This window comes from Spodoptera frugiperda, chromosome 23 (genome assembly GCF_023101765.2).
Source record: "Spodoptera frugiperda isolate SF20-4 chromosome 23, AGI-APGP_CSIRO_Sfru_2.0, whole genome shotgun sequence".
NCBI classification, from domain to species: Eukaryota; Metazoa; Arthropoda; class Insecta; order Lepidoptera; family Noctuidae; genus Spodoptera; species Spodoptera frugiperda.
The window spans coordinates 7638436-7664028 of NC_064234.1; the positions used below are offsets into that span (position 1 = coordinate 7638436).

Consider the following 25593-nt stretch of genomic DNA (forward strand, 5'->3'; position numbering starts at 1 on the left):
AGTATTATATTTATTTCAATAAAATTATTGAAAGCTGACATTAAAATAGATAAGAGTTCATTTAACTACGATATATTTATATAATTGTAAGCTTTGCATTAAATAGCATGAGTCACATTTCCCCAAGTAAAACACTGGGTCTTTCCACCTAGGCGGTAAAGTAAATATAATCAATTTAAACTTCATGTCATTAATGGAGTACTGACATCATCAAGTCTGTATCACAACAAAATTTTAATGTACGGATACTAGCGCATCAGATTACCTCATAATGTCAAAATGCTTTAATACATTTTATACTCTATTGCAAAATGTTTAGGTTGAAAATCTATATTCAACCTACCGGAGTCTAATTAATTGTTATTTTAAATAAATATCAATCAACAACTTTTATCTGATAGTCCACTATAGATAGATACCTTTCTGAGGTAAAAAGCAAGAAAAATCGATTGATTAGTACCTTTTTCATGAGTCATCAGCAGAAAAAATATAATAAAATATGAATCTGACATAAATTTTAAAAACAAATTCGATGCTAACAATAATAAAATATAAAGTGGAACGTGTGAACCAAGACATCATCTTCTTCCAAGTTGGAAAATGCAGGCAGGAAAACTTGTCTTTTGGAAAATTCTGAATATACTACAGTGAACTGAGTGCCATTGATGACAATCGGAAAGCTTTAAAAAGCCATAAGACATTTTGGATATTTTTAGAAGAAGTTATTTAAAAACAGAAGTATTTAAAATGAGAGGTGGTTGACCCTATATGTATAATATAACATTTATAACAATGCAACTTAGTAGCTACATCACCAAGTTAATTTGAAATAAAGCGGTTATGATCGAAGATAAAAGCCCCGAGACACTAATTTTTAATTTGGTATTTGTCGGGACAGACCTACTAGAGATAGAAGTATTCTAAAGGGAAGCCAGGTTAGATAAAAATATTTATATTTAAACACCAGAGGTAAGTTAAAACCAAATTAAGGCCAATCACTGTCATAAAAAAAGTACAAAGATAACATTTTACTAGTACATGTTATAAATGGAACAATATACCTATGTATCTACTTATTATCTATTTTAATTCTTAATGCTTAGTACTTATTGTCTATTTTTGTCAAGAGGTTAATTCGGTGTTAATGTCATTTATCAATACTGTTAGAGATTGACATGCAAGCTTTAGAGATAGCGATGTAGGCAATGGAAGCAATCGCGTCTTGCTCTCGATGATCTTATCTCTTGTTTACAATAAACAACAATAATGCTTAGATGCGTACAATATGGCCTCAATTCTTTTCAAATTTCTTTGAAACTTTGATCGACGCCTGATTGTCGCCATTTGATAGGTTTTTGATTTTTGATAATAGTGCGGATGTCGCTTGTAGTAGGTAATTGTAACATTTACATTGTTATATCTAATTAGTAATTACAAAACGAAATGTATGTTCCAAGATTTTTTTATATTTTGAAAATTAATCCTTACCTTAGTAAAAATTTTACAGTTATGGACTTGATTGTTTAGATATAGCAAATCAAATTGTGTACTGTCGTCGTACAGTCGAATAAAGAAACATTCAAAAATAATTAATTCTCCATTGTTTCACTATATTCTATTATTTTCGACGTGTACTTTCTCTATGACTAATTTTAATATGTACGTTGTTTGATTGGATTACCGTACCAAAGTTAAATTAAAAATGAATCTTATCATTTAGAAAATAAGGCTAATTTTTAGTTGCTACGCTGTAATCAGTAATTTTCAGGCACGTCATAGAAACGTAGGTGAATGATTATTCGGAATTGTGTACTAGCTGCTATTGTTTTTGCCAAAGGTGGGGAGGGACTGTGTATAATGCACTGCTACGCCCATTATATGCACTGTTCCGAATAATAATCGAGTTTATTTTTTTCATTCGTATTTGGACTATGGAAATGAGGTAATAGAAAATACAATAAACAATATGAAATGCGGTAATCGATCAATGTCGTGCTAAGTAGTCACGCATACCGGCTTGGAACGACTATACGACCGAACCTATCAAGGCTTTATAATGACTTAGCTAATTTTTTGTTTAAGTATTTTTCCAGCAGCATCCATCCTTACAGGATTTACGCCGCTTGTCATATTTGTTGGCTGTTGTCTGCTCTTTTGGTCGATTGACTTTAAATGCGGAAAAGCATACAATTTTAACTTGATAATAGATCCAAACTGTATTATTTGGCATTCCGTATTCTAAATTCTTAGTAATAAGCATGTAGTGTTGAATTGTGCCCGATGTTTAGCAATAAGTTCGGGCTTTGATAGGGGACATTCATTATTTAAAAGTTCCGTTTATACATACATACACTAATAAGTATTTTGCGTAACGAATTTCTGTAAGTATTCTATTAATTTTGCATCCTATTCTGCTTGCGTTTTTTTAGCCTCTTAATTTTCTGACAATCTAGGTCTTATTTCAAATAAGTTTTTAGGAACGTTTGATTCGTATCTGTATAGCTATGTATGTATATTTGTCATCTCATTTTCCTCAATACGAAGGTATCATTCATTTCATTTCGTGAGTCTATCAATCTACGACATTTTTATATTTCCCTCAAATAGTTTTAGGTTGTCGTGGTTCAATAGCAATTTGTTCTCGGTATTTAACTATTTCAGTCTTTCAATAAGTGGATCAACTGCTATCGACATTGAACAGTTTACATTTAATTTTCTATTCGAAATTATAGCTGTAAGTACCTACTTACAGCTATAATTTCGTAGGATTATGTATAAGTTGCATAATCCTATTGAACGAACCTCATTGTTAATTATTTAATATTGGTTTTGTTACGAAACATAACATCGAATGTGTATATTTCTCCTTCCGGGTATTGTGAAGATTGTATTCTCAGGAAACGACAGATATTTTTTTAGTAAGGTTTGTCTCATGAAAACAATTGTTATTATTTTATGTGCGATTTTTATATAATTGCTAAATGAATAACGATCATAATGGTCAACAGGTATCTAACGCAATAAGTAAATACATTATAATGAATCTGTTATAATCATAATGAGCATTTAATTAGGATAATTACTAAATACAGTAATTATCATCTCTTTGTATCGGATATGTTGAAAACTGGCAAGTAGCCATGCGTTTTAACAATAACTAATGCCTTGTAATATCCGTTGTGAACGGGCAAGTGCAGATTCCAAGTTTACACAACAACCTGCGCCGGAGTCGAGAGCGGTGTCACGTGACCGTGCCGTGCGTTCACTTAGGTGTATGAAAGCAAATTATTCACGGACTGAACCAATATCAGGAAACATGAGAACAAATCAATCTTTAAGAAACTAGGTGCCAACTTATGTAATATATTTTTATTTCATAATTATTACAAACGCAGTCTGCTCTTCATTACGTTTCTTTTTAATCAACTTTTCTAGTCCGTTCGCTAATTGTTCACGTGACATATAAGCAGGGTATTGATACCAATGTCTGCGTGTTCATGTAAATAGACACATTTTTTATCTATTCGTTGAATGTCTGCTTTAATTATATATCTGGCGTAAACGAGCGTAATAGGGGGCGGTTTACGAGAAATACGTTGATATGATATTATTGTTTTTATAACACACAAATGAGTGTTGATGTTCCCCTGCGACACAATAGCAGCCGATGCAATAACAGCTCGTTACGGCGGCGGCCGGACTATTGTCTAGCAGGAGGTTTTGTCACAAGACATTATAGTGAAGTGATCTCGCTGTTACCGACACCACAGTGAGAGACGCGCCGTGGAGCGCTGCGCATGCGCCAACACCACTCTGACGCGCGCACCATCGTGCCCATTTCGAACATAAACAAAATAGTGATACCATCCACAAACAGTGCCAAAGTATTTAGTGTGTACAATCGAGTAAAGCTAAACTAGTTATTTTATTCAAAGTGAAAGGACCAAGTTGTCCGCGCTGCGTGTTTATGTAAGTGGAAACCTAACCGCCGTTTGTATTTTTTACGTTCTTGCTTAGTGTATTGGCGGAAAATACCAACCGATTGAAGGTTGATCAAATGTTTGGTCCGTCCGAATTTGTACTCAACTGAAATCCATGTTTTGTCTTTTTCTAATAACATAATGTGTGAGAGAGAAAGGATATATAGTTGTAATATACAAATGTTATTGATTAAACGAAGACGAAGATATAACTTGTTTGATATTAACATGTTGATGTTAAAGAAGTTATCCTTCAAGATGTTGTGGCGATACAATCAATCCGATACAGTGAACAGTGATGAGCAGGTCGTAAAATAGGAAAGTCCGTCAGTACTCACGGCTGCGCCTGCGACTCTCGAGTACTTGACCCACTTCCCTAACAATGATCCCGTTACTAAACCTTGGTCGATGTCCTTCCATCCGGTACATCAACGGTTATTTTTTCAAAAATGAATATCGTAACATCGTAACCTTGCCAGTATATAAGTACATGCGCAATAGTTAGCATGTCTTATCTTTTGGCTAGAGGCTGTATATGGCTTATCTTTCCCTACTTTAAATATCTTTATGGCTTCTGTATTAAACTGATTAAATTTACTTTACAAAGACCTACAGACCTACTCCATACAGTTTTATTATGAGTACATTAAGTACACATACCTATCCAATACATAAATATCTATGTACCTGAGGACAGACGGTTCTGTACGGAATGAATGATACATACAATACATTATTGTACTCATGGTTACAAGCAACAAGTAAAGCCGAGGAATCCTATTGTTATTACAACGTGGGTCTTTTATTCTTCAGGTAATGCAGTTTTGTATTGTCAGGTGATTTTGTAACTTTGTATGACTTGTTAGTCCTTTTTACTATACAATAATGCCATAGGTTGAAGCATTTTTATTATTAAATCTAGAAAGATTAAACTATAACACTGATATAGAACTATTCTTTCATATATCTTTCTATACAAAAATAACACATGAATAAGGACGCAATGTAATCTAAGCTACATTGAAGTATGTTGAAATAAATACCTTCCTTCAAACAATACGTGTCTGTTCTATTATAAAGTTATCATATTTAAGACACAATTACATTGCTTTTCAAAGTAGTTTGTTGGTTATGAATTACAACTGCAAAGTATGAGATCAAATGCAAATACCAGATACTACAAACTTTATTAATATAATAAGTATATTATTTAAAATTTCCAATGTCCAACAGGAAATAACTACTTACGATATTTTTTAATGCCAATTTGAATATATGGTTTTAAACTGGTTCTCTTGGCAGCCCTTATCAGTGGTAAGGCTTTTCTGTGTGAAGTAAGGAACCCTAAAGATATTTAGGCATGCAGTGATACGCTTACGTTTAAAACAAAAGGGGTTAAGGTAAATGAGTACTTAATAATACTTATACATGTAACAATACTAGAACACTGCCATATATATAGAAATATGGTACGTCATATACCTAAGTAAGTAGGTACAATGTGTGAAAACAAATTTTATTGAAACTAACACCGATAACTCTATAACAATGCTTCAAAACGTGAATGTGTTTTCATAATTACCGATATTATTGAATTTCATGTTTCGAGTGTTTGGTATACATATTATGTCAGTAGGCATTGGGTATGAGTACCGGTACCGGTATCATTTCGGGATTTGATTATCAAACAGAATTAATTGTCATTGAAGTAATAACATAACATCATGTTAGAAGGTAATTCTATGGCCACATTTATGTCCCTTTTATCATTACCTGATGACCATGATGATGATTCATGACCTTGTTTCATATGTCCCATGTGATAAGTAGGGTCAAATTATAAATATCCAATATCCACAGTTTATTACTAGTCCATTGTAAGTCAAACTTTCTCATTCATCCTTTTCCATTACATAGAAAGCAGTATCAAAACAATTCCTTCATATAGTACCAGTAATTAGGTCTATGTATTAGTATATAATATACCTAATAGTAAATTTTTATCTTTCCACTTAGTAATGAACAAACCAAAATGAAATGACAACAACTAAATGGAACTTTGAAATATGTATAATGACAATTTTTTAAATCAAAGTCCTACATTACTTAATTGCTTCCGTACTGACTACCACGTAAGACGAATGGCATGGCAATGACTCATCGGTATAACATGTGAACGGTACAAAAGCGGAAGAGATAAGCTGCTTCCAGGCAATGAAGGGATTTTTAGTAAACAAATTTAATTGTGAACCGATTAACTTTTATCGCATTCTAATAGATAACTTCAGATATAATTAGATACTAAAATTAATATTGTCACATGACCTTAATTGCTGCATTGTATAACATACTTTAATTAATTTTATATTTTACAAAGAACACCAAAAATGTTTTCTAAAGATGAATCATTTGTGACTTGGTTGAAAATATTGAAACAGTATAAGTAAATATATCAACCGTAGTTTAAAGTCCACCTTTTCTTTCCTCCTTGTATCTCAGAACCTACAATTATATTCATCGTCGTTCGTACAATGTATGAACAAATTCATATACCTAATCCAATACTTAGTCACTTTCTCAGAATATTACAAATTCACTTTAAGCAATATACGCACGTTTTCTAGAAGCTAAATATCTAAACACATACGAAGAAAAGCAAAATTCCAACGAAAGCATACATTTATTAATAGGATCCTTGTTTAGCAGGAGTATCATGTTCAAGTATAACGGTACTTTTTCTACAGGTTTTAAAGCCTAGAGTGGATATGGTAATAGTACTAGATTCCAGACCGGTTAGTTTCTAGTTACAGAGCATCGACCGCCTAAACTAATTGATTTCTCGGGATAGGGAGAGGAGGGGCGTTACCGGGTGATCTTTGGCCATTTGATGTACGCTTGCTGGGTCATCTGCGATACATCATGGTTACGCCAATCTTCATTGTAAATTAACAAGTAACAGATGACTCGAATTGATCTTAAAACAGTGCCAGGCATCGTTTGGAATTCCCGGCCGTAAAAGTGTATACGTGTAGTTATTCCATCTTCCCAATTCTTGTTAAAGATTACTCACTATCAGCCTCTCAATTCTTTGAAACTTTATGATGCGTCGTCATATTTATATTTATGTTTATTAAAAGTAAATTATCAGGAAGACAACACGATTAAATAGCTTAACTTTCGATAAACACGCTTAGCATAACAAGGAATTTAGCGATTTTTATGAATTTATTATTTATGCAATATCTATTTATACATATAATTTCCAAGTAAAATTTTAAGCCTTTCCTTAGAAAGTATGATATTAGTTATATTGTAAAATACTATTTTTAAACCCCGAAGGGGATCGCCGTAGATGTACAGATATACAATGTTATACTCACTATTCACCAGTTGTGTTATTAGTTCCATGTAACTAAATTGAAATCAAGTCTGAGTGTATTGTAGAATACCTATCTTTTTCTCGGTGTATAGATAAAGATAGGTATTCTACAGATAATCTGGATTACGGTGAAAACGGCTACTGAATATTGTTTTAAATTAAATTAATCCAATAATTAGCCAATTAAGTATTGTACAGTATAATTAAATTACCTAGCCGTACCTAATTGCTGTTAATTTAGATTAGGGATATCGGAAAATTAAGTAACTGAAGTAGCCACTTTAAACTAGCGGTATAAGATTAGTGATTTGATTAATTCTTATGGATTGCGTGCAATACCGAATGTTTTAAAACATAACAAGTAAATAAGTGATTACATACATCAAGTACTTGCTTATGAGTTTTTAAATAAAAGGATGCAGCTATACCTATATGAAGATAATTTCAATTAATTTTCCACTGACAATGACGTAACGAATTTGAATGTTTTGCGATAAGTCTGACTACGTTTTTGAGTTAATTTGGCGTCGATTTTTTATGTTTGATTTTTTCAGATATTTTATAATTTTTATTAAGTTAGGGACTACTTACTATTACTTTTTTTGTGGTGTCACAGTCAGACTTTTTCATTCTCTCATAAAAATAGTGACCTTTGGATTATTGAAATCAGTCGATCCTCTCAGTTAACGGTGATATTTATAGTACAGGGGTGTAGTCTTGTAGCGTATTTTTCATTATATGGACCCACAGGTTTACACCAATAGAAGACTAGCGTGACATTATGTAAATTGAAACAGGAAAGATTTTATGTTTTTGTATTGTGATAAAATTAAGTAGCATTTCCTAGTAAAGAAATAGCACTTCTTATTATTTTGATAAAATACTCTTTATTTATAAGAAAGATTATAAACATAAATTCAATTCCATTTAAGTCTGTTGATAATAAAGCCATTCAGAAAGTGATTTATTTACTCGTATCTAATGGACGCTGCCTAATACTTCCGAATGTTATCAATAAGTAAGTATTAGATTTAGGTAGATAAGGCAGGAAAAACAAAACACCAAACAATAGTGATGGAGTCTGTATTCAGTTCAATGTATGAAATGAACAAAGCCTGATATTATCTCCATACTTTCAATATAAGCAAGTTAAGTCTACCTTCGTGAACGGTTGGAAAAGAAGTTATAGAGAAAAAGTAAGAAGAACATAGAGGCGACGGTTTTGCTTCATGATATCCTGTGGGTCTTTTTTTATTTAGCACGTTGACTTTCTGTCTGTAGTCCTGTAAGTCATGAGTCTCATTCTTCGTATATTATTATACTGGGTACCATTATCAACTATAAAGATAATAACTGATTTTCTAAAGAATCTCCTAGATCATTACAGCAACGAAGAAATAATAGTAATAAAATTGCAATAAAAATAAAAACAAACATGCAAGCTCAAGAAAAAATAGCATAATGACGTCAGTAAATAGCTACTAGAAATGGAGAATATTGCATTGGTTTCATTTTTTTTACAAATTGCTTCAGAATTACTCGTTGACATTATTATACCAACTGCTAGTCATCTGCCTAGAATTCCCAGTAATATACAGTTGCATAGAAGCTGACGAGTTACAAAACTCACCGAATAATTATAATGCCCGATACGGCCCTGCGTCAAAAATGTGCATGACTCATACGTGATGAGTAGTTAGTAATCATATAACATAATCAGTACGTGTCAGGAGTTGAAACGGGGTTAAGAGTCCCACACTAACACTTCTTCCCGCCGCCTGCTTCAGGATCTTATGGTATAATCAAATGGACCGGTTTTCGAAAACAGCGGCGGCGGAGCGGCATGTTTAAAAAAATTGCGTGTTATTAAAGGACATCAACCAAAATGGGCTAGAGTTTTGAACACCTGTATTGACCGCCCGCGTTGCACAAATAATTGTAATAATAATATTTAATGAATTTTGATTTCTATTCGGGAGTGTAAATCATAAATAATCCTCGGAAATGCAAGAATAAAATCAGTTTCGGTAATTGATTATTGTTATTATTGGTGACACTGCCATGACAACAGTTTTGTGAACCATAAAAATAGAAGAAAAATTAACCAATTATGGGAAGAAATAAAAAACGAACTGAATATTGAAGACTAAAGCAAAAACTGAAATCACTTTTGATAGTTTCAAGAATATAGTCAAAAGTTTCTACACTCATTCTAGTGTAGTCGTAGAATTTGTCGGGATTTTGTCTCTGTTCTTCATGACGACGATAAAACTCGCCATTTATTTTCCTTGCCCTATAGTAGGTCTTCTTCTTTTGCCCACAGTAAATCGAGCGTTAGGAATAAATTTGAATCAAAAAGATTTCGTTCGCTAATAAAAACAAATATCTCGACAACACAACCACGAAGACAACACTACACCGCTGTAGTGCCGCTCGATCTGCCCGCTAGTTTCGAGAACGGGTCCGCCGCCTGGCAACGCTCCCCGCGCCGCCGCCGCCGCCCCGCTGCCCGTAAAATTCGAGGCCGAGGCCTAAGAGTCTCATACTAACACTTCTTCCCGCCGCCTGCTTCATCAGGATTTGAAGAATTTCCACTCACAAAAAGGTATAATTTATAAAAAAAATACTTGCTGTTACGTGTTATTAAGCGTTTTATAAAATTTTCTCCATCATATAGGTATAACTTGACTGATAAAATATTGTAATCAAACGAGAAATAATGAATTGCAAAATGAAGTACTTTCAGACTTTGATACATTTTGCGTGTGTAACGTAATCAGACCGAAGCTGTATCAGAATAGAGATTGGTTACTAAAATAACAAAGTACAAAAGAGTTGCAGCGTTACTCAAACAAGTGCATACATTTAGAAGGCAAAATATTCATATATCATACGATTTATTGTTGAAAATTGGTTTCAGGACTATTGACGCCAATTTCATTGGCATTAAATAAATAACTATAGAGTTCGAAAGAATTTGATTGTGCATCGATAAATACAAAGATAATGCTACATCATATACGTCGTGTCGTACTGACTTGTACTGTGTAGCTCAGCTGTCACATTGGAAAGTCAACAAAATGAGTACAGTATTTTTATTTATGTTCATGTTCTTTATTATGCCCAAACGCCATACAAAGGTGGGCTTGATGTCCTTTTAGGCATTTTCATATAGCCGAATTTAGGTGACTTGCACTGATAAACCAGTATTGCATGGAATCAATACGAGAAAAAGCTGAGGTTGCAAAATGAATATACTACTTCACAACTATATACCAATATATATTTAAATAACGTGTGTAACGTAATCAGACCGAAGCATGTATCAGAATTAGATATACTATTTACATATAATATATACATATAGTACATAATAGAGTTATAGTGTGACTCATAATGAAGACTCTGACATACATCCTTAGAAGGCAAAATATTCATATAAATAATCATCGCTTGGTACAAAGAAATGTATAGAATGTTCGTTTCAGGTCTATTGACGCCAATTTCAGTGGCATTGAATAAAAAACTATTCGCGTTATAGAGTTCGAAAGAATTTGATTGTGCATCGATAAATACAAAGATAATGCTACAGTCATACTACTGTCGTACGTGACTTTTATGTGTAGTTCAGCTGTCACATTGGACAACGTCAACAACAATGATTTGAGTATTGCACTACTGACGCAAATTCTGTGCAATAAGTTGGACTTGATGATGACTGGTCTTGAGCGTAGATCGTGCATTCTCGCATTGTTACGACTCATACATAATTTCAAGGCAGTATCATCATGGATAGGTTCGACCTAGTATATTCATTAGGTGGTGGTAAATATTAATATAATTTATCCATGCTCAGTGTTCGACCTTGCGGTCATTAGGACATAGGTAATAATGTATAAACCAACTTATCAAAACGTCCCCTATTATAATTTTGATCGTATCCAGTAGTTACTAATTTTATTACGTTATCGGTGGAAGTGGCTAATGTTATCACCAGACTTTTAATTAGTTTGATTGGTGGCGACCATTAGACTAATGTATGTAATCGCTAAACACAATATTTTACTCACGGACTCGGGTTTTGAACTCGATACTGTATTGGTTCATCGGACAATGTCACGGGCGGCTCCTTGTTACATTCCCTAATCAGAGATCCGAATATCTGATAGCGGCATCGATTAACAATCTTTGCTACTAGGTACATGTAATTTATATGAAATTTTGACTTAAATATCCAAATGATTTTATCGATGATCATAATTGATTTACGTCATATCAGTTTTTTTGCTTCTTGGAATTGTTTTCTAAACCTGTATAGCATGATGAATATCACTGTAATATCGAAACCATCCATTTTAAATAGAATCGCTTTATCAATGCTTGATAATGATTTGTAATCATCGAGATGGAATTTGCAAATTGTAGGTACAAAATACGGTACAGTACAAAGTTCGCACCATTTCATGGGTCTGTAAAATATACCTAACTGACCACTAAATTAGGTAGACTACTAGATCTTGGTACGCATATGATCTGTAAATAATAAGTAGCAATAACGAAATTGCGTGTAAAATTCGTGTAAGTATTAGGTCATTATGATATTGATATAGATTGTGAAAAGCAAGGACGTATGGCAAGGACGGGGACATTTTTTCTAAAATTACTCATATTTAAATTATATTACTAATTGATATAACAGTTCAATATACCTTTTGTCATTACTCGTAGTTTACAACGCAGATCTATTGATTATGCACTGTTTATGGTTTGTTTATCTGTGTAAAAAAATCCAACAGATTGTAATATGTACATGTTTATTTTGTTTTGCAGTTGATTGGGCGACAGACAACAAGTGAAACAACATGGAGTCGTCTGGAGACAAGGCAATCAGTTGGCCGGAAGAAGGTAAATTAAAATTTTATTAGTGTCTGTATTAATATTGTCACCATCGAATAGAACAAAGCATCCCACGTAAGGTGAGGGCATGGCTTACACTATACCCCAGTAGACGCTGTAGGAATTATAAATTAGTAGGTCGCCAATTTGAGCATACTGTTGACAGTTTTTCTTTAAGTAGGTACCTACTAACTAGTCATAGCTTTAGGAGTTTGCTATTGTCAGTCATTATTGTGATTGGATGGATTATGATTTAATGTGACTTAATGTATGTCCAAAGCTGAGATAGCATGTGTATCTAGTGCTCTCATATAGATTTATCTATCAAATATAAATAATTGCTTCTTTAAAAACTGATCACGTTTGTAACTTCCGAGCATTAGCTCTGAATCTCGTCCCTGTGTTTTTATTATTGTATTGAACAATTATGTTCAATTAGGACTGTGCGAGTGCACGAGGCTTGTCACGGTAAGGTGTTTATAGGTACCTACAATTAGAAAACAATACACTATCTAATTAAAGTTTTATCTAGAATGGCCCAAACACTACCTCATTAATTCCGGTAAACAGTTTTATCGCAATTGAAAATTGTTGTTGAAGAAAAAAACCAAGATAGGTATAATAATACTATTTTTATAATGACATGTTATTTCACGAATCGGCTGGGTGAGTCCAAATTTACTTCAAATTGTGATTTAACAATCGGCTAAATACTTAGTTACTATAGTTAAATATCGTAGGGTGCTGCCTTACTGTTGTGCTAAAATATTTTTAAACTTTGCTAAAGATTTAATATTATGGGAAAACATTAGTTCTATCAATCAAGTCTTCAGTCACTCCAAGATTTATTAGAAAGCAGTTACCATATACGTCAAGGATTAACATTTTGGTTTAGATTTTTTTTAAACAATATCTACGACATACGTCGTAATCGAAACAAGATAAGCTGCTACCTATTGTAGCCTTCTGTAAGTTGGAGGTACTTCCCCAATGAGACAGTGAGATTTTATTGAGTAACCTTGCGTTACGACGTCGGTATACAAACACAAAGAGAAATTTTAGATGCCAATTTATGCCTCAAACTACTCGCTTACTCATTTGACGAAATGTGATTCATATTACTTACGGTTATTTTGTTCTTTGTTAGTTTGGACTTTTGTTACACTAATTTCATGTGATTATACAGTGACGTCTTTCATTAGTTTTATTTTTATTAGATATAAATATTTTAAGTTCTATATCGGTCATTAATTTCCGTTTCTAATATAATATCTTGATTAGTTGCTCGATGACGTGCATAGAATTAGCAATTCTATAATTTCTAAAACTAATCATTTCTCAATCAATATTTATATTGATGTCTGAAATCTATTTTAGTTCTGTTATCAAACCAAGCGTTTACACTAATGAATGAATTCGCCTTATAATACGTCATGATTTACCTATTTTTTATCAAGTAATTTCAGGATTAGAAATAATTAGAATACAAATATCGAAATATTAATATTAGGTAATTAAGTACGTACATATTTGAACATACTTCTACGTGTAGTTTATATACTTCAAACTTTGACTGAATATGACACCGAAGTGGTTGTTAATTGCAATATTATTACATAAGTACAGATATTTTTTAAGAGGGAAAATCATCCAATGGCTTAATGTCAGACTATTAAAAATCACTCCGTTCCTATTCCTGGTCTTTGAGCCGGAGTCCCAGTGAACCTGTTAGGTAGCGCATAGCTCAGGAAATACAGTTAAGTTAGGAAATCAATCTTTCATAGTTTAAGAACAGCTTATTGTAGAACAGGGTTTGTTGAGTGCGTTTGTTCATTAAATTAACAAAATACTAATATTATGTTGTTGTGATCAAAGGCATAGGTGTCATTGCTAATTACTGTTAATATATTTGTAATCACGACAAAGGTTCCAAGTACCAATAAGGTTGACAATCTTCCTTTCATTAACCTTTCGAGTGCCGGAACGCGGATCCACACGAGACACAATGTGTTTTCTATTTCTCTTATATACCGGCATTTATACAAGAGGTTTATAGATATCACCTATATACCTATAATTATGTTTTGGGTTTTTATGATGTAGGTTTATTGGCAATCGGATTTTTTTTAAATAAATAATGACTCATGCTTACGTATAATACGTACTCAATGTCACTTTAAACTCATACAATCGTAACTGATGACGGAAAATCTGTACCGTACTCAAAAACATTTCACATTCTGTGTCAAGACATTTACAAAACTTATTTATAAATTACAAAATTCTGGATAATTTGATGAAATACACATCTTATCAATAAGATCTGTTGCATTGATATTCTTTTTTGCATAAGGTTGAGTGGCTATTGCCTAAGTATGCATGTAGTACTGTGTAAAACGGCAATAGGGAGTATATGCCTAGGTTATTATAGAGTGATTAATTAAGAAACGTGATTATTAAAGAATTTGAATTCATTGCAGATGTGGTGGAGTCGACGTCGGATCCAAACCTCACAGTGTCCATGATCACGGAGGAGTTGCCTGCCCTCACGGTGACCACGATAGTGGGCATGACCGTAGTGATGCTCATCGCAATCCTCGCTGTGTTCCTCTTGGGAGTTCTCATTGATTGTAGACAGCAGTAAGTACAGGATTTTTTTCGTACAGAGTAACTCGTCTAAATTCGTCTTTGAATATTTTTTTGAGTAAATATCCATGTCCTTTAGTTTTCCACGATTAATGGATTACCGGTAATTTAAAACAAAGCCTAAAAAGAACAATAAGATAAAATAGACACATTATGTTAATGAACCAGATATCAATGTGTCAGGTTTAGCCCAGCTGCTGTTTTTCAGTATTATTTTCGATACCGGGTTTCCGATACCATTCAATTATTTATTATTCATCCCTCTCACGCCAGTCATCGTGAGACAACTGTATAGTGTTTATAATACGACTACCACCTTAAACTTCCCATCTGCTCGACTGATAAGTACGTATCTCATACCCGCAATGTTGACAAGATTGGTTGTATTATAAAAATGTCGCGATTATTTTTATTCCTATATACCTTCGTAAACATATTAATTTCTTGGTGTGTGATTGATATAGTTACGTCACAAGTTGTCTGTTGGATTGATATGTAATGTCTTAAACTTGGTTTCGTACTCGTTACAATACCATCGCTGATAACAACTAAAATTTGCACTGCGGCCAATTGCATGCCTGACGATTAGTTACCAAGAATCCATCCGATATGTGGAAATACTTAACGATTATTCTATATCACAAGAACAATTAAATGCATATAATCCTTGCAATAATAAATTGTAGTAGTCTTAAATGTTTATTTATTGTTATTTATTCGAACAAAAAGTACAAATATCGGATTAATGGTAGATTATGAATTATATTAATCTCTTTAATTCTGCATGTTGTTGAATGTTGTACTTTCTCAGAATAGATATCGCCAGAAATTGTATCCGGCTTAATATAATCAGGGGGATACATTGAAATCCCTTTTTAACGGCTAGGACCGACAGACGACCGTTTCCTTGGTCGGTGCTTGCGTCACTCAAAAGCATTCCGGACGGTCGAGGCCGACCTGGATAATGCACTCCCGACCAAGGCCGTTGATATCAGCTAAATATTGGTCGACCAACCGATTTCTGCTTTGTCGATTTTTACATCAACCTGACTAAGGACACGTGTAGAAAACCTTGAAGTTGATAAAAATTAAGATTGAATGTATATTTCAGGAGACTACTAGAGAAGAAAATGGGGGAAGCAAAGCGGATGAAGGCCAGTAGACGAGTGAACACAACTGTTGAGGAGGACGACGCGAGCATAGCCAACAACATGGAGGAGTCGGGCATGAGCGAGCCACCGGCAGAGGTCCTGCGGCATATACCTTGACACTGCCACGTACAGAACACCTACATATACCTTATCAACTACTTCTTTATTGTTATTGCATTGTTAGTTGTATAAATTAATGATACCATCTAAACCTTGTTTGAACTACGAATGTAAATTCAGTAAATAATTTCCAATACTTAGTTTTTTTTTATTGGTACTTTTCAGTCTATAAAACTAGATCACTTCTATTTTATTTTAAGTACATTGTTTACTTTCATTGTAATATAATTCGTAAGATGTGTTTATTGTTGGTATATGTTCAATGGGCCAAAGTATGTAACCTTCATGTACATAGTAATTTATAAGTAGGCGAATCAATTGAATCTTATTGTTCTTTGGGACTTGATCCCAGCTCGTAGGCAAATAGATAATTATTATATTTTTAAAGAATTTTACACATTTATTATATTGTGATATAATTATTAAATTATTATATAAAAACATTTCAATGTATTATTTACTAGCAAAGAAGTCGAATAAGTACCTAAATAGATATTATTTGACTATTAATTGTTAAATAGTTTAAGGTTTTTTTACTGTGTTAGTTTAATAAAATTGAGTAAGAGTAGGTATAATAAATTGAAGTTTTAATTAGAAACTCTCAGAGCTTTCTGAATTTGAATCTATATTTAAATACGTAAGTATTCCCAGCTCTAGTTGGATAACCGTTACTTAAAAATAATGAGGTATTTATTGTTTTTTTTTTTTTTAAATCTACGTGAAAGGATAAGACTTTGAGGGGAGTGCCTCAATAGTCAACGCAGAAATGATCTTGGTTATTCAGCCACCCAAATTGAATTGTTTTATTAAAAACAACACAACTACCTGCCTTTTGAAAAACATTCGGTACTTTGACAAATGACAATCATAATTAAATCATATTTTTTAATGATTGTTGATAACAGTAGCCGCGATAATATCTGGATAAAAATCTTTAGAATTTGGATTGATATCGGCGCGTTTCATCTATTTGGTATATGTATTGCATCCAGACATTTTGTAACCAGTCAATTTGTTTTTGTTTAATAATGCTCTATATCTAAACCATTCGTAGATGTCGACATAATTATATGGACTACGGTCTACCAGTTACCAGAATATAATGACAAAATCAAAACATATAAGTTTTTTTTGTTTCTTTTTTATTTCGTAAAAAGTTACTCCACATTAGGATTTTCTCTTGCGTCGTGGATGCGTTTACTTACATACAAGTTCACATACACATGACACCCAGACCAGTAACAACAGTTTGTCGATCACACAAAAAGTTGCTCCGTGCCGGAATCGAACCCGATATTCGTTTCAGTCCATCATTTTGAAAAAAATCTTACACCAAAATGCTTTTATTGATTTATTTTACTTAACAGCCAGTTACCTGTTATAATGCTGCGCAAAATGCCATTTCTCATGTTAAAGGAACCTATAATTTCATTAGGTAGTATTTTTTTCAATTCGATCGTGAATATAAAATAATTTGCCGCCTACAGGTATCGAATACAGAATCGATTTGTGCAAAGTCTAGGATTGATTCGACTTGCAAATAACATTACACCTTTTATCAGGAAAAATCGAAGCCTTCCGATGAGAAATGATTTTTTTTGAGGCGGAAAAATCATCGAATGACTGTTTCCGCTCCTCCCTGAATAAAGCGAGAGAAGTATCAGACTTCTGCTCCGAGCCGCAGACTCGGGACGCACTCTGTGTTAATTGCCAAAATCAATAACATAGGTAGTTATTATTATATGTATAGATATAGAAACCAAGCCTTTATTCATCAATATTTTCATAACTAAGGTAAGGTTAGGGTTTGGTCCGAAAGATCTTAGGTCTGTAAGCATCCTTACCAAGATGTGAAAATAAAATCAATAAGCTTTAATGAGAACCTACCTACATTGCATGCTACTCCAAATACTAGTACTACCACGAGTATAAGTACAAGTACGTGTACAAGTCTTAAGTTTTCGGAGAGTTTAGTATTCCTCCCCTCAAGTTCACACAACCCTGTAAAACAATAACAAAAATGATCGAATTGCGTTATGCCGGTCACATACCTACTATAATATGTGAGTGTGTGTTTAAAAAGTGATAGAAATTGCACGACATCATGCAATTTCTGTAACAAATGCTTCAAATTACCTACGTAATAAATAACGTGTATAGTACAAAGAATGCAGTTTTTCTTATTGAATGGTTTTTCAGTGGCACGAACGCATAATGTGAGACCGGCTCCGTGGACCCCAGGTGACATCGCCACATTCCATGCATAACATTGCAGCTCTAATCAATTAAGTACGATAAGTATACCAATCATTATTGGTGCCTGATAAGGATAGACTTTACAGTACCATTGGTGAGAATCACTTTGTCAGTTCTGCGCGGATTGTTTACCTGAACAAACGTAAACACGGAGCACTAGGAAATAGTAATTGGAAAAAAACCGATACTATTATGTCAATCGAAATGTGCGCGAAAGTGATTTTTTAATATTCCAAACAGTCGTGTAAATATTGCCTGAGTTTATTAAGTGGATATTACCAATGGGGAACTGTAAATCAAAAAAGGAGAAAACAAAGGAACCATCTTCGTTTTTTGAATATGAAAAACGCCGGATAGATAATAAAAGAGTCAACAAGGTAGATATTTCGGACAGAAGAGATGGCGAGCACAAGCAGCCGCTGCCGCCACACTTGCAGGCGGCGCCGCCGGCCGCGGCTGGCCCGGCTCCGGCACCGGCGCTCCATCTGCGCTCTTATGATGAAGAGGCTCTGGACCGAATGCGCGAGGAGCTGCGTACTAAAAGCGACGTGTTTCTTTTGAACAACATCCTTCTTTCAATACAGTTTTTTGAAAACTATGAAAGGTAAGTTGAATATCCTCTATCCACAATAGGTATACCAAATTAATTGACAGTTTCTTGTCTTCAATTTTAATCACATTCACAGAACTCAATCAAAATCAGTCATGAGCGATAAGAAATATTAATGTGTCCTTATACTTACCATATCTATATACATTATAATTATCCAAGAAGTTGTTATAAATTATAATACGATAATTACTAATCGGCATTGCACAGATTGAAATTTCGCGATAAATAATTTTTTTCATGCTTTTTTTAATTAAGTGGAATACGAAATCTTAGATACAATCTTTGCATTAATTGTAGATTCAAATTAGTTACCAAAGAGACAAGTTCGTCGTATACGATTAATCATACTTACATGGATAATTATTGTGTAGTTTCAAAAATAAATTATTTTGACTTTTCAGTAACTACAGTATCGCAAAATTGTTATAATTTATTATTAATTTGACGATATAATTATTTTCTGAATTTTTCTAGCAAATTTTTAAGAAATAAATATGCTATTTGATGTAAAAAAATGTGACGTCATAAGAGCGATCTCCTACAAAATTCATAGAAAGATTCGTTTCGAAGGTCAAGGATCGTTTTAGACATTTCGATAAAAGTATTAAATTTGACTAGTTGGAAAATACCGTATTTACATCGTTTCGCTAATAAAAAAATGAATGAAATATTGTTCATATTTCGAAATAATTAAAATATACATATTTTATAATAAAAATATTTTATGTAATTATCAGATTGTACTATTTGAAGTGAATTAAAACAAGGAGTTAATTGCCACGTAGGTCACCGGTTACTTACTTTAGCAGAAGATTTGCCTTCAATAGTTTTCTGATGGCAGTTGAAGCTTAAGAAAAATAATATTTTTGGATAGTGAGATGTAGTATGAAAGTATTATTACAAGATATTGTATGCCTACTTAACGTAACGTGTCGAACATACACCAGTATAGATGTATAATACACAAGATTGATTGTTTGACATAAGTACATAATATATAATCCGTTTTGTGGGTCACTGTGTGCGTCCTTCTGTTTCATTTACGAATAAGTTAAGGCTAAATTTTGTCATGAATATCTTTATCAGCTAAAGAGGAAAGTCCCTAAGTGCCTATCTTTCAGATAATGTTCATTCGTTAGATGTATTTCAGTAAAATATTTAATAATCTACCAACAAGGTTGAAAATATTCTTACTCCCTGGTTATTGTAATTGTATGTAAATAATAATGAAACGCGTCAGTAATTCCAACAATAAATAAAAATATGTAACGCGAGAGCCAGCGGCCGCCGGCGCCGTTTTGGCCGCACGATATTCCCCGATGGTCCCCGACGCCTTCCAAAGGAAATACACGCGCGAGACATGCAGAAAAACAAAGGATGTCCGCGAAATTTTCTCTTCGATGGCGTGCGTCTGAGCTTTAATAACTATAAGTGACTAGCTGGCCCAGCAAACCACGTATCGCTTCAAACATTATTTTCTCACCTTTTGAACCTTCCCTGAACTTACACAAACAATTCAAGACTAAAATTTGCCAAATCGGTGCAGCCATTCTCGAGTTTTAGCGAGACTAACGAACAGTAATTGAAATTTTAATGAATTGAATTAATTGAGAAACCTCTTATGACTTTATTTAAACGACATATTTGTTATCATCTTAGTTAATCGAATCAAGTTATTCGAAAATTGAATGACATAGGCCCAGTAGATTAGCCTAAAAGCGCATTATTCTCTTTGAGCTAATTTGAACGCTCTTTTTAATACCTAATTAATTTAATTATTTATTTTTATTTAAAAATATTTTTTTTTTAATTTTCGGTTTTTGTTGAAATATTTAGTTGTATTATGCTTCTGTGTTACACTCGTAGTTTCATTTAAGTCACATGAGTGATCTCCGTACTGTATTTATAGATTATATTTTTCCCAAACTGTTTTGTGAACAAATTGAATGATTACGAATTTTGCAAGTATTTATTTCTATCGTCGTTGCTATTACGCTAATGTTATGATCGTTTTATAAGTTAATTGTTCTTAAACCCTAATAGACCAGTTTCCTAGTAGGTTAAATTTAATAGTTTTTTCGAAACGTCCTAAACTATATTTTCTATGAACAGATTATTACATCAAGTAGCAAACATATTTCTAGAAAATTTGCTAGATAAATTCGAAAATTATTGATCTTTCTGACGATTTAATTCCGCCGCTTGTATTTGGCCGTTGTTTCATAAAATTACGCGGTTGGACCCAGACGCAGTTCCGCTCTGGTGCAGCCGCGTCCTGTGGCCAAAGACGTAAAGTACATAGAACTAATTCCACATTTGTTTCCAGGGAAATGCATCAAATCAAGAATAACCCCATAAGTGAACGTGAACAGATGATCAACGAAGCGATGGTGCGACAAAATAAACATGTGTTTTTCGCTGACCGATTGCAAGAGTGCGTTCACGAACACGTTACATATACACGCAAAGGCAAACAGCAGCCTTTACAAGCTCCTAGACTTTTTGTTATATATGACAACGTAGAAGCCAGTGAGCCAGGGGACACTTCCGATTACAGCGCAGTTCTTGATGCACCTTTCTACAAGTTACGAATTGAGGATGGAATGGACCCAGGTATGGAAATTGTATATTATTACTGAACCAAATCATTACATCTATACCTTTAATATTATAACTTAATTAAGTACAGTAGTAGGTTGGTATAGTTAATAATAAATAAATATTATTTTTAATTAAAAGTTAAAATTATTCCTCGTTAAAGAACTAGAAGTACTGTATATTATGATAAAACAATTAAACAATACTGATTTACATTTTGTTGATTTAATGTTTTTTGTTTTTAGGATATATTAAATTGAAGAAATTAGAAGTTCTCGAGAGTACTCTACCCAAAGAAAATGATGTTATTAATATTAATAAAGAAGAATCGGATGATAGCATTTATACCGATTCTGCAAAAGAATCCAATTATTCCGATGAATTTCCATATAGTGCTAGTAAAGGCGAGGATTTATTAAAAGAAATTAGACCTAAAATGGAGAACACAGAGATGCCCTTGTCTACTAAACTTAAAATAACAAACATCAAAAATCACACTAGAGGTGAAGGTAGGAGATACAGTGGGCCGATAAAGCAGTACAGCGTTCAAGTAACAAAGAGTAATATTTCTAACATTCGACACCGAACTATAGAAGATTCTGTACCCGAAGAAGACGATACGTACGATACAAATAAAAACTTTGCAATAGATGACAGCTATAAAGTTTCAATATCTGCCCAAAAGACAAGCTTAATAAATCAGAGAAGGTTGAGTGGGCCAACTATGAACATAAAAAGACGCCCAAAATCCGAAATACGTTCAACTGTTTCAGAAGGCAATCTTACCGATAATACAGAAACTTCGGGTTACAGGTCAACCACTAGTAGCAGGCAAACTGAATTTAGTGAAAACGAATCAGATTATGGTTATGCTACCATAACTGAGGCAGCAACGCCTAGAACAGTAGAACTCAGTTTGAGATCTCAGCAGTCGCTTACGTCAGGAGCATTACCAGATGAAGCTTGGACACCCGTGGATATTAAAATTTTGGGCGATGATGATGATGATGATGAAGATGACGACAATAATGTCAAAGCAATCCAGCCCACTAATTTATTCGAAAGATTGTATTACCTCAACTCTTTGGGATTTATGAATAATTTTGTTGATGATTTTATCATTAATCTGGGATCTGGATTAGGGTTGACTACGAGTGAAATCAAGTCTGCGTTAACACAAGGTGCTAGTATTTATTGTGATACTATTAGAAATGGCACACGATTTGGTTATGAAATATTTCCTGCCCTTTTTGCTGCCTGGCCGAATGCAGCTAATCCGTGGATTATACGAGAGAGGAAAATCATTTTCAATCCGAGAAATAATAACAGGTACCAATGGCCTGACAAAGAGAAGGTGACCAAAGCTATAGGATTTGGATGTTTATTGGTACCAATAGGGCATAGAATTAAAAGAGGTCAAAATCCTATTCAACCTTTGCAATGGAAATTAATATTTCCTGCAGTAGAACGCTACCTAGAAAGTTGTCTAGCGCATTCTCATATCCGTTGCTATTTATTTACTTTGGCGTTGCACAAGGCTTTTATCGAAAACGAAACTGCTAAAATTGGATTAGATGCAAGTCATATTAAGAATCACCTGTTTTGGAAATGTGAAAACAATTATGCACGGTGGCCAGAAGATCGACTTGGTGAAGTTTTGTTGGAATTCCTAAAAGATTTATACGGGAATTTATCAAAATCAAGAATGCCAAATTATTTTATTGACACCTGTAATGAAATTGCAAGTATACCGTATCCCTTGTTACGTGAACAACAAAACAGTTTAGCAAGGATTATCGAGTCTCCTGTGGTATATATGCTACAGGCACTAAAAAAAATAAAATACACTAAGAGAGAATTTTACCCTAAATTTCAATGTCAAAGACTCTTTCAAATATTAACTTGTAGGGATCCTTTGCGTCTGATTAATCCAAACATACCTAAAGTTGTTCCCGCTCCCGCTAAGTATGAAGACAGTTCAGAGAGCGAGACTGAATCTGGATTTTGGGAAGCAGCTAAAGCTAATGACAGAGATTATAAATGGCTTAAAGCGGTACATAAAAAGACTGAAGAAAAGAAAAAACCCAAGGAGACAAACAAAAAATCAAAAGACGCATGGAAACAGGTAATTATGTTCTTTTGATTTCAAAATTATAGTTGTAGTTTATCATAGTTTACATCGTTTTTTTTTTATATATCACTTCTGTAATCAATTTTGTAATCCCTGAGAGTATAAAGTATGTGACCAAATTGTTTCTCAAAAAAATTATGTTTAAACAAAAAGTTAATAAAACGCTTTCTTTTCCAGTGTACAGTACCTAGCAAATTGGATCCGATTCGACGACGTCTGGTTCTCGAATTCTTCATTCCTCACTTTATCGCAATGGCACGATCCAGTGAAAAATTCGAAGCAATTAGGCAGGCGCTAATATATTTGGAACATGCTCAACGACTCTGCATATTGCTATCGGAAGAACCGGGTAGTGATACGACAGCCAAAGAATATAAAAAAGTCATTCGAGAAAAATTGGTTGACTGTCAAAGAAAACTGGTACAGCAAAGCTTTTTATCTCCGAGGTCTGATATTAAACGTAGTCATAAATCACAACGATACCGTAAACAGCGACCAAAGTTTGAAACCATCGCGGATTCTCCTGCTGACAGTCCTGGTATACCAGCATTTACTTTTGTCGACGTACACGTTGAAAATTCAACGTACGATCACATGAAACTAAATGAATTTACGAATGGCGAGGAATCTAAGTTATAAACATACTTTTAAAGAAATAACATTAGGACCATCTATGATGTATTTTTTGTAACCATCAATACTATCTCGGATTCTTTTTTTCTAAAAAAAGTCAAAAGAGAAGAATAAATAAATTTTAAATAAGATGTCTAAGGATTGATGGAAAAGATTTAATTTGTTATATGACTCCCAGAATTAGCTATTATTACTTAATTAATTGATATGTATATGGAATACGTGTGATATAAGCACCTCTGTCTGCCCATTTGAGGAATAAAAGGTGTTACGTTGTCTTGTTAATAAATGGAATCTCGTGTTTACTGTTTGTGTCGTTGTTGGTTGTAATAATTTAATAATTGTAAGTAAGAAAAATAATGTGGATATGATATGCCAGTTTTACTCAATACTTTTATTATTCAATGTATAATATTTTTTGTTTAGATAAAGATTTGTAACGTAAGAAAAATAAAGTATCTGATTATCACTTAAATTTCTTTTTATTTATATCCAATACAAAATATTAAACTAAGGGTCTCTCATATGTATTATCCAGACTAACTACGATACAATTATACTTAGCAAAATGTAATCATAAAGTTGAATCTGGTATCACATGACACAAAGTAGTTAGATAGAGAAACGTAATCGCCGATACTGTTAATTAACATAAAATGTCGGCAAACATAAAGCTTCAGATTTAAGATAAACTTCAGCTTTTGATTACGTATCAAACGGAAATTCATTTTCCGAAAAATATGGCTGACTCAGAGATTAATTACTGCTGATTAGGATACAATATAATCATGATATCATGCGTTATAAGTAGCACCATTACACTACGTCAGAGGATTGACGCCGGCGACCATGGAAAGTAGAGCCATCCGAACGTACATGCCGTACTCAGCTTGCCTAAAGTAGGCGGCTCGAGGGTCAGAGTCGAATTCTGGCGAGATCTCGTCGACCCGTGGCAGTGGATGCATCACCACCATGCGCCTCCGAGCACGAGTCATCAACTGCGGAGTTACTACCAACAACCCGCGCGTCTGTAAAACAAACACGAAAATAAAATATTTGTATCTGCAAACGAAACAATCTTATTTGTAACTAGCTGTGCCCGCGACTTCGTCCGCGTGGAATAGTTATTTTAGGCATTATATTTATTTTTGCAAACAACTTTCTCAGCTTCATAAATTATAACTGTTACC

At 33.6% G+C, this 25593-nt stretch overlaps 3 protein-coding genes across 3 annotated transcripts in view; 2 read left to right on the forward strand and 1 right to left on the reverse strand.

Annotated features, from left to right (window-relative positions):
* The first annotated feature begins 3677 nt into the window (after positions 1 to 3677).
* LOC118267041 (uncharacterized) lies at positions 3678 to 16615 on the forward strand. The gene is made up of 4 exons (XM_035580786.2): positions 3678 to 3969; positions 12190 to 12264; positions 14736 to 14895; positions 16013 to 16615. The coding sequence occupies exons 2-4, from the start codon at positions 12222 to 12224 to the stop codon at positions 16167 to 16169; spliced, it is 360 nt and encodes a 119-aa protein (XP_035436679.1). The 5' UTR covers positions 3678 to 3969; positions 12190 to 12221; the 3' UTR covers positions 16170 to 16615.
* Positions 16616 to 18519: 1904 nt separating this feature from the next.
* On the forward strand, positions 18520 to 24878 carry LOC118266725 (uncharacterized). Its single transcript, XM_035580238.2, has 4 exons — positions 18520 to 19032; positions 21368 to 21654; positions 21885 to 23764; positions 23948 to 24878. The coding sequence occupies exons 1-4, from the start codon at positions 18710 to 18712 to the stop codon at positions 24407 to 24409; spliced, it is 2952 nt and encodes a 983-aa protein (XP_035436131.2). The 5' UTR covers positions 18520 to 18709; the 3' UTR covers positions 24410 to 24878.
* Positions 24867 to 25593, reverse strand: part of LOC118266728 (CAD protein) — a 32710-nt gene continuing 31983 nt past the window's right edge. The window contains 1 exon segment of the mRNA XM_035580241.2: positions 24867 to 25431. Coding sequence (XP_035436134.2) covers positions 25225 to 25431 — 207 coding nt within the window. The 3' untranslated portion in view covers positions 24867 to 25224.

What these genes read in the sequence shown, in the direction of transcription:
- LOC118267041 (XM_035580786.2), top strand. Translation starts at nt 12,222, where the DNA reads ATGGAGTCGTCTGGAGACAAGGCAATCAGTTGGCCGGAAGAAG. An exon ending in AATCAGTTGGCCGGAAGAAG is followed by an intron (nt 12,265 to 14,735) that starts GTAAATTAAAAT and finishes AATTCATTGCAG; the next exon opens with ATGTGGTGGAGTCGACGTCG. An exon ending in CTCATTGATTGTAGACAGCA is followed by an intron (nt 14,896 to 16,012) that starts GTAAGTACAGGA and finishes TGTATATTTCAG; the next exon opens with GAGACTACTAGAGAAGAAAA.
- LOC118266725 (XM_035580238.2), top strand. Translation starts at nt 18,710, where the DNA reads ATGGGGAACTGTAAATCAAAAAAGGAGAAAACAAAGGAACCATCTTCG. An exon ending in TTTTTTGAAAACTATGAAAG is followed by an intron (nt 19,033 to 21,367) that starts GTAAGTTGAATA and finishes ATTTGTTTCCAG; the next exon opens with GGAAATGCATCAAATCAAGA. An exon ending in CAAAAGACGCATGGAAACAG is followed by an intron (nt 23,765 to 23,947) that starts GTAATTATGTTC and finishes TTTCTTTTCCAG; the next exon opens with TGTACAGTACCTAGCAAATT.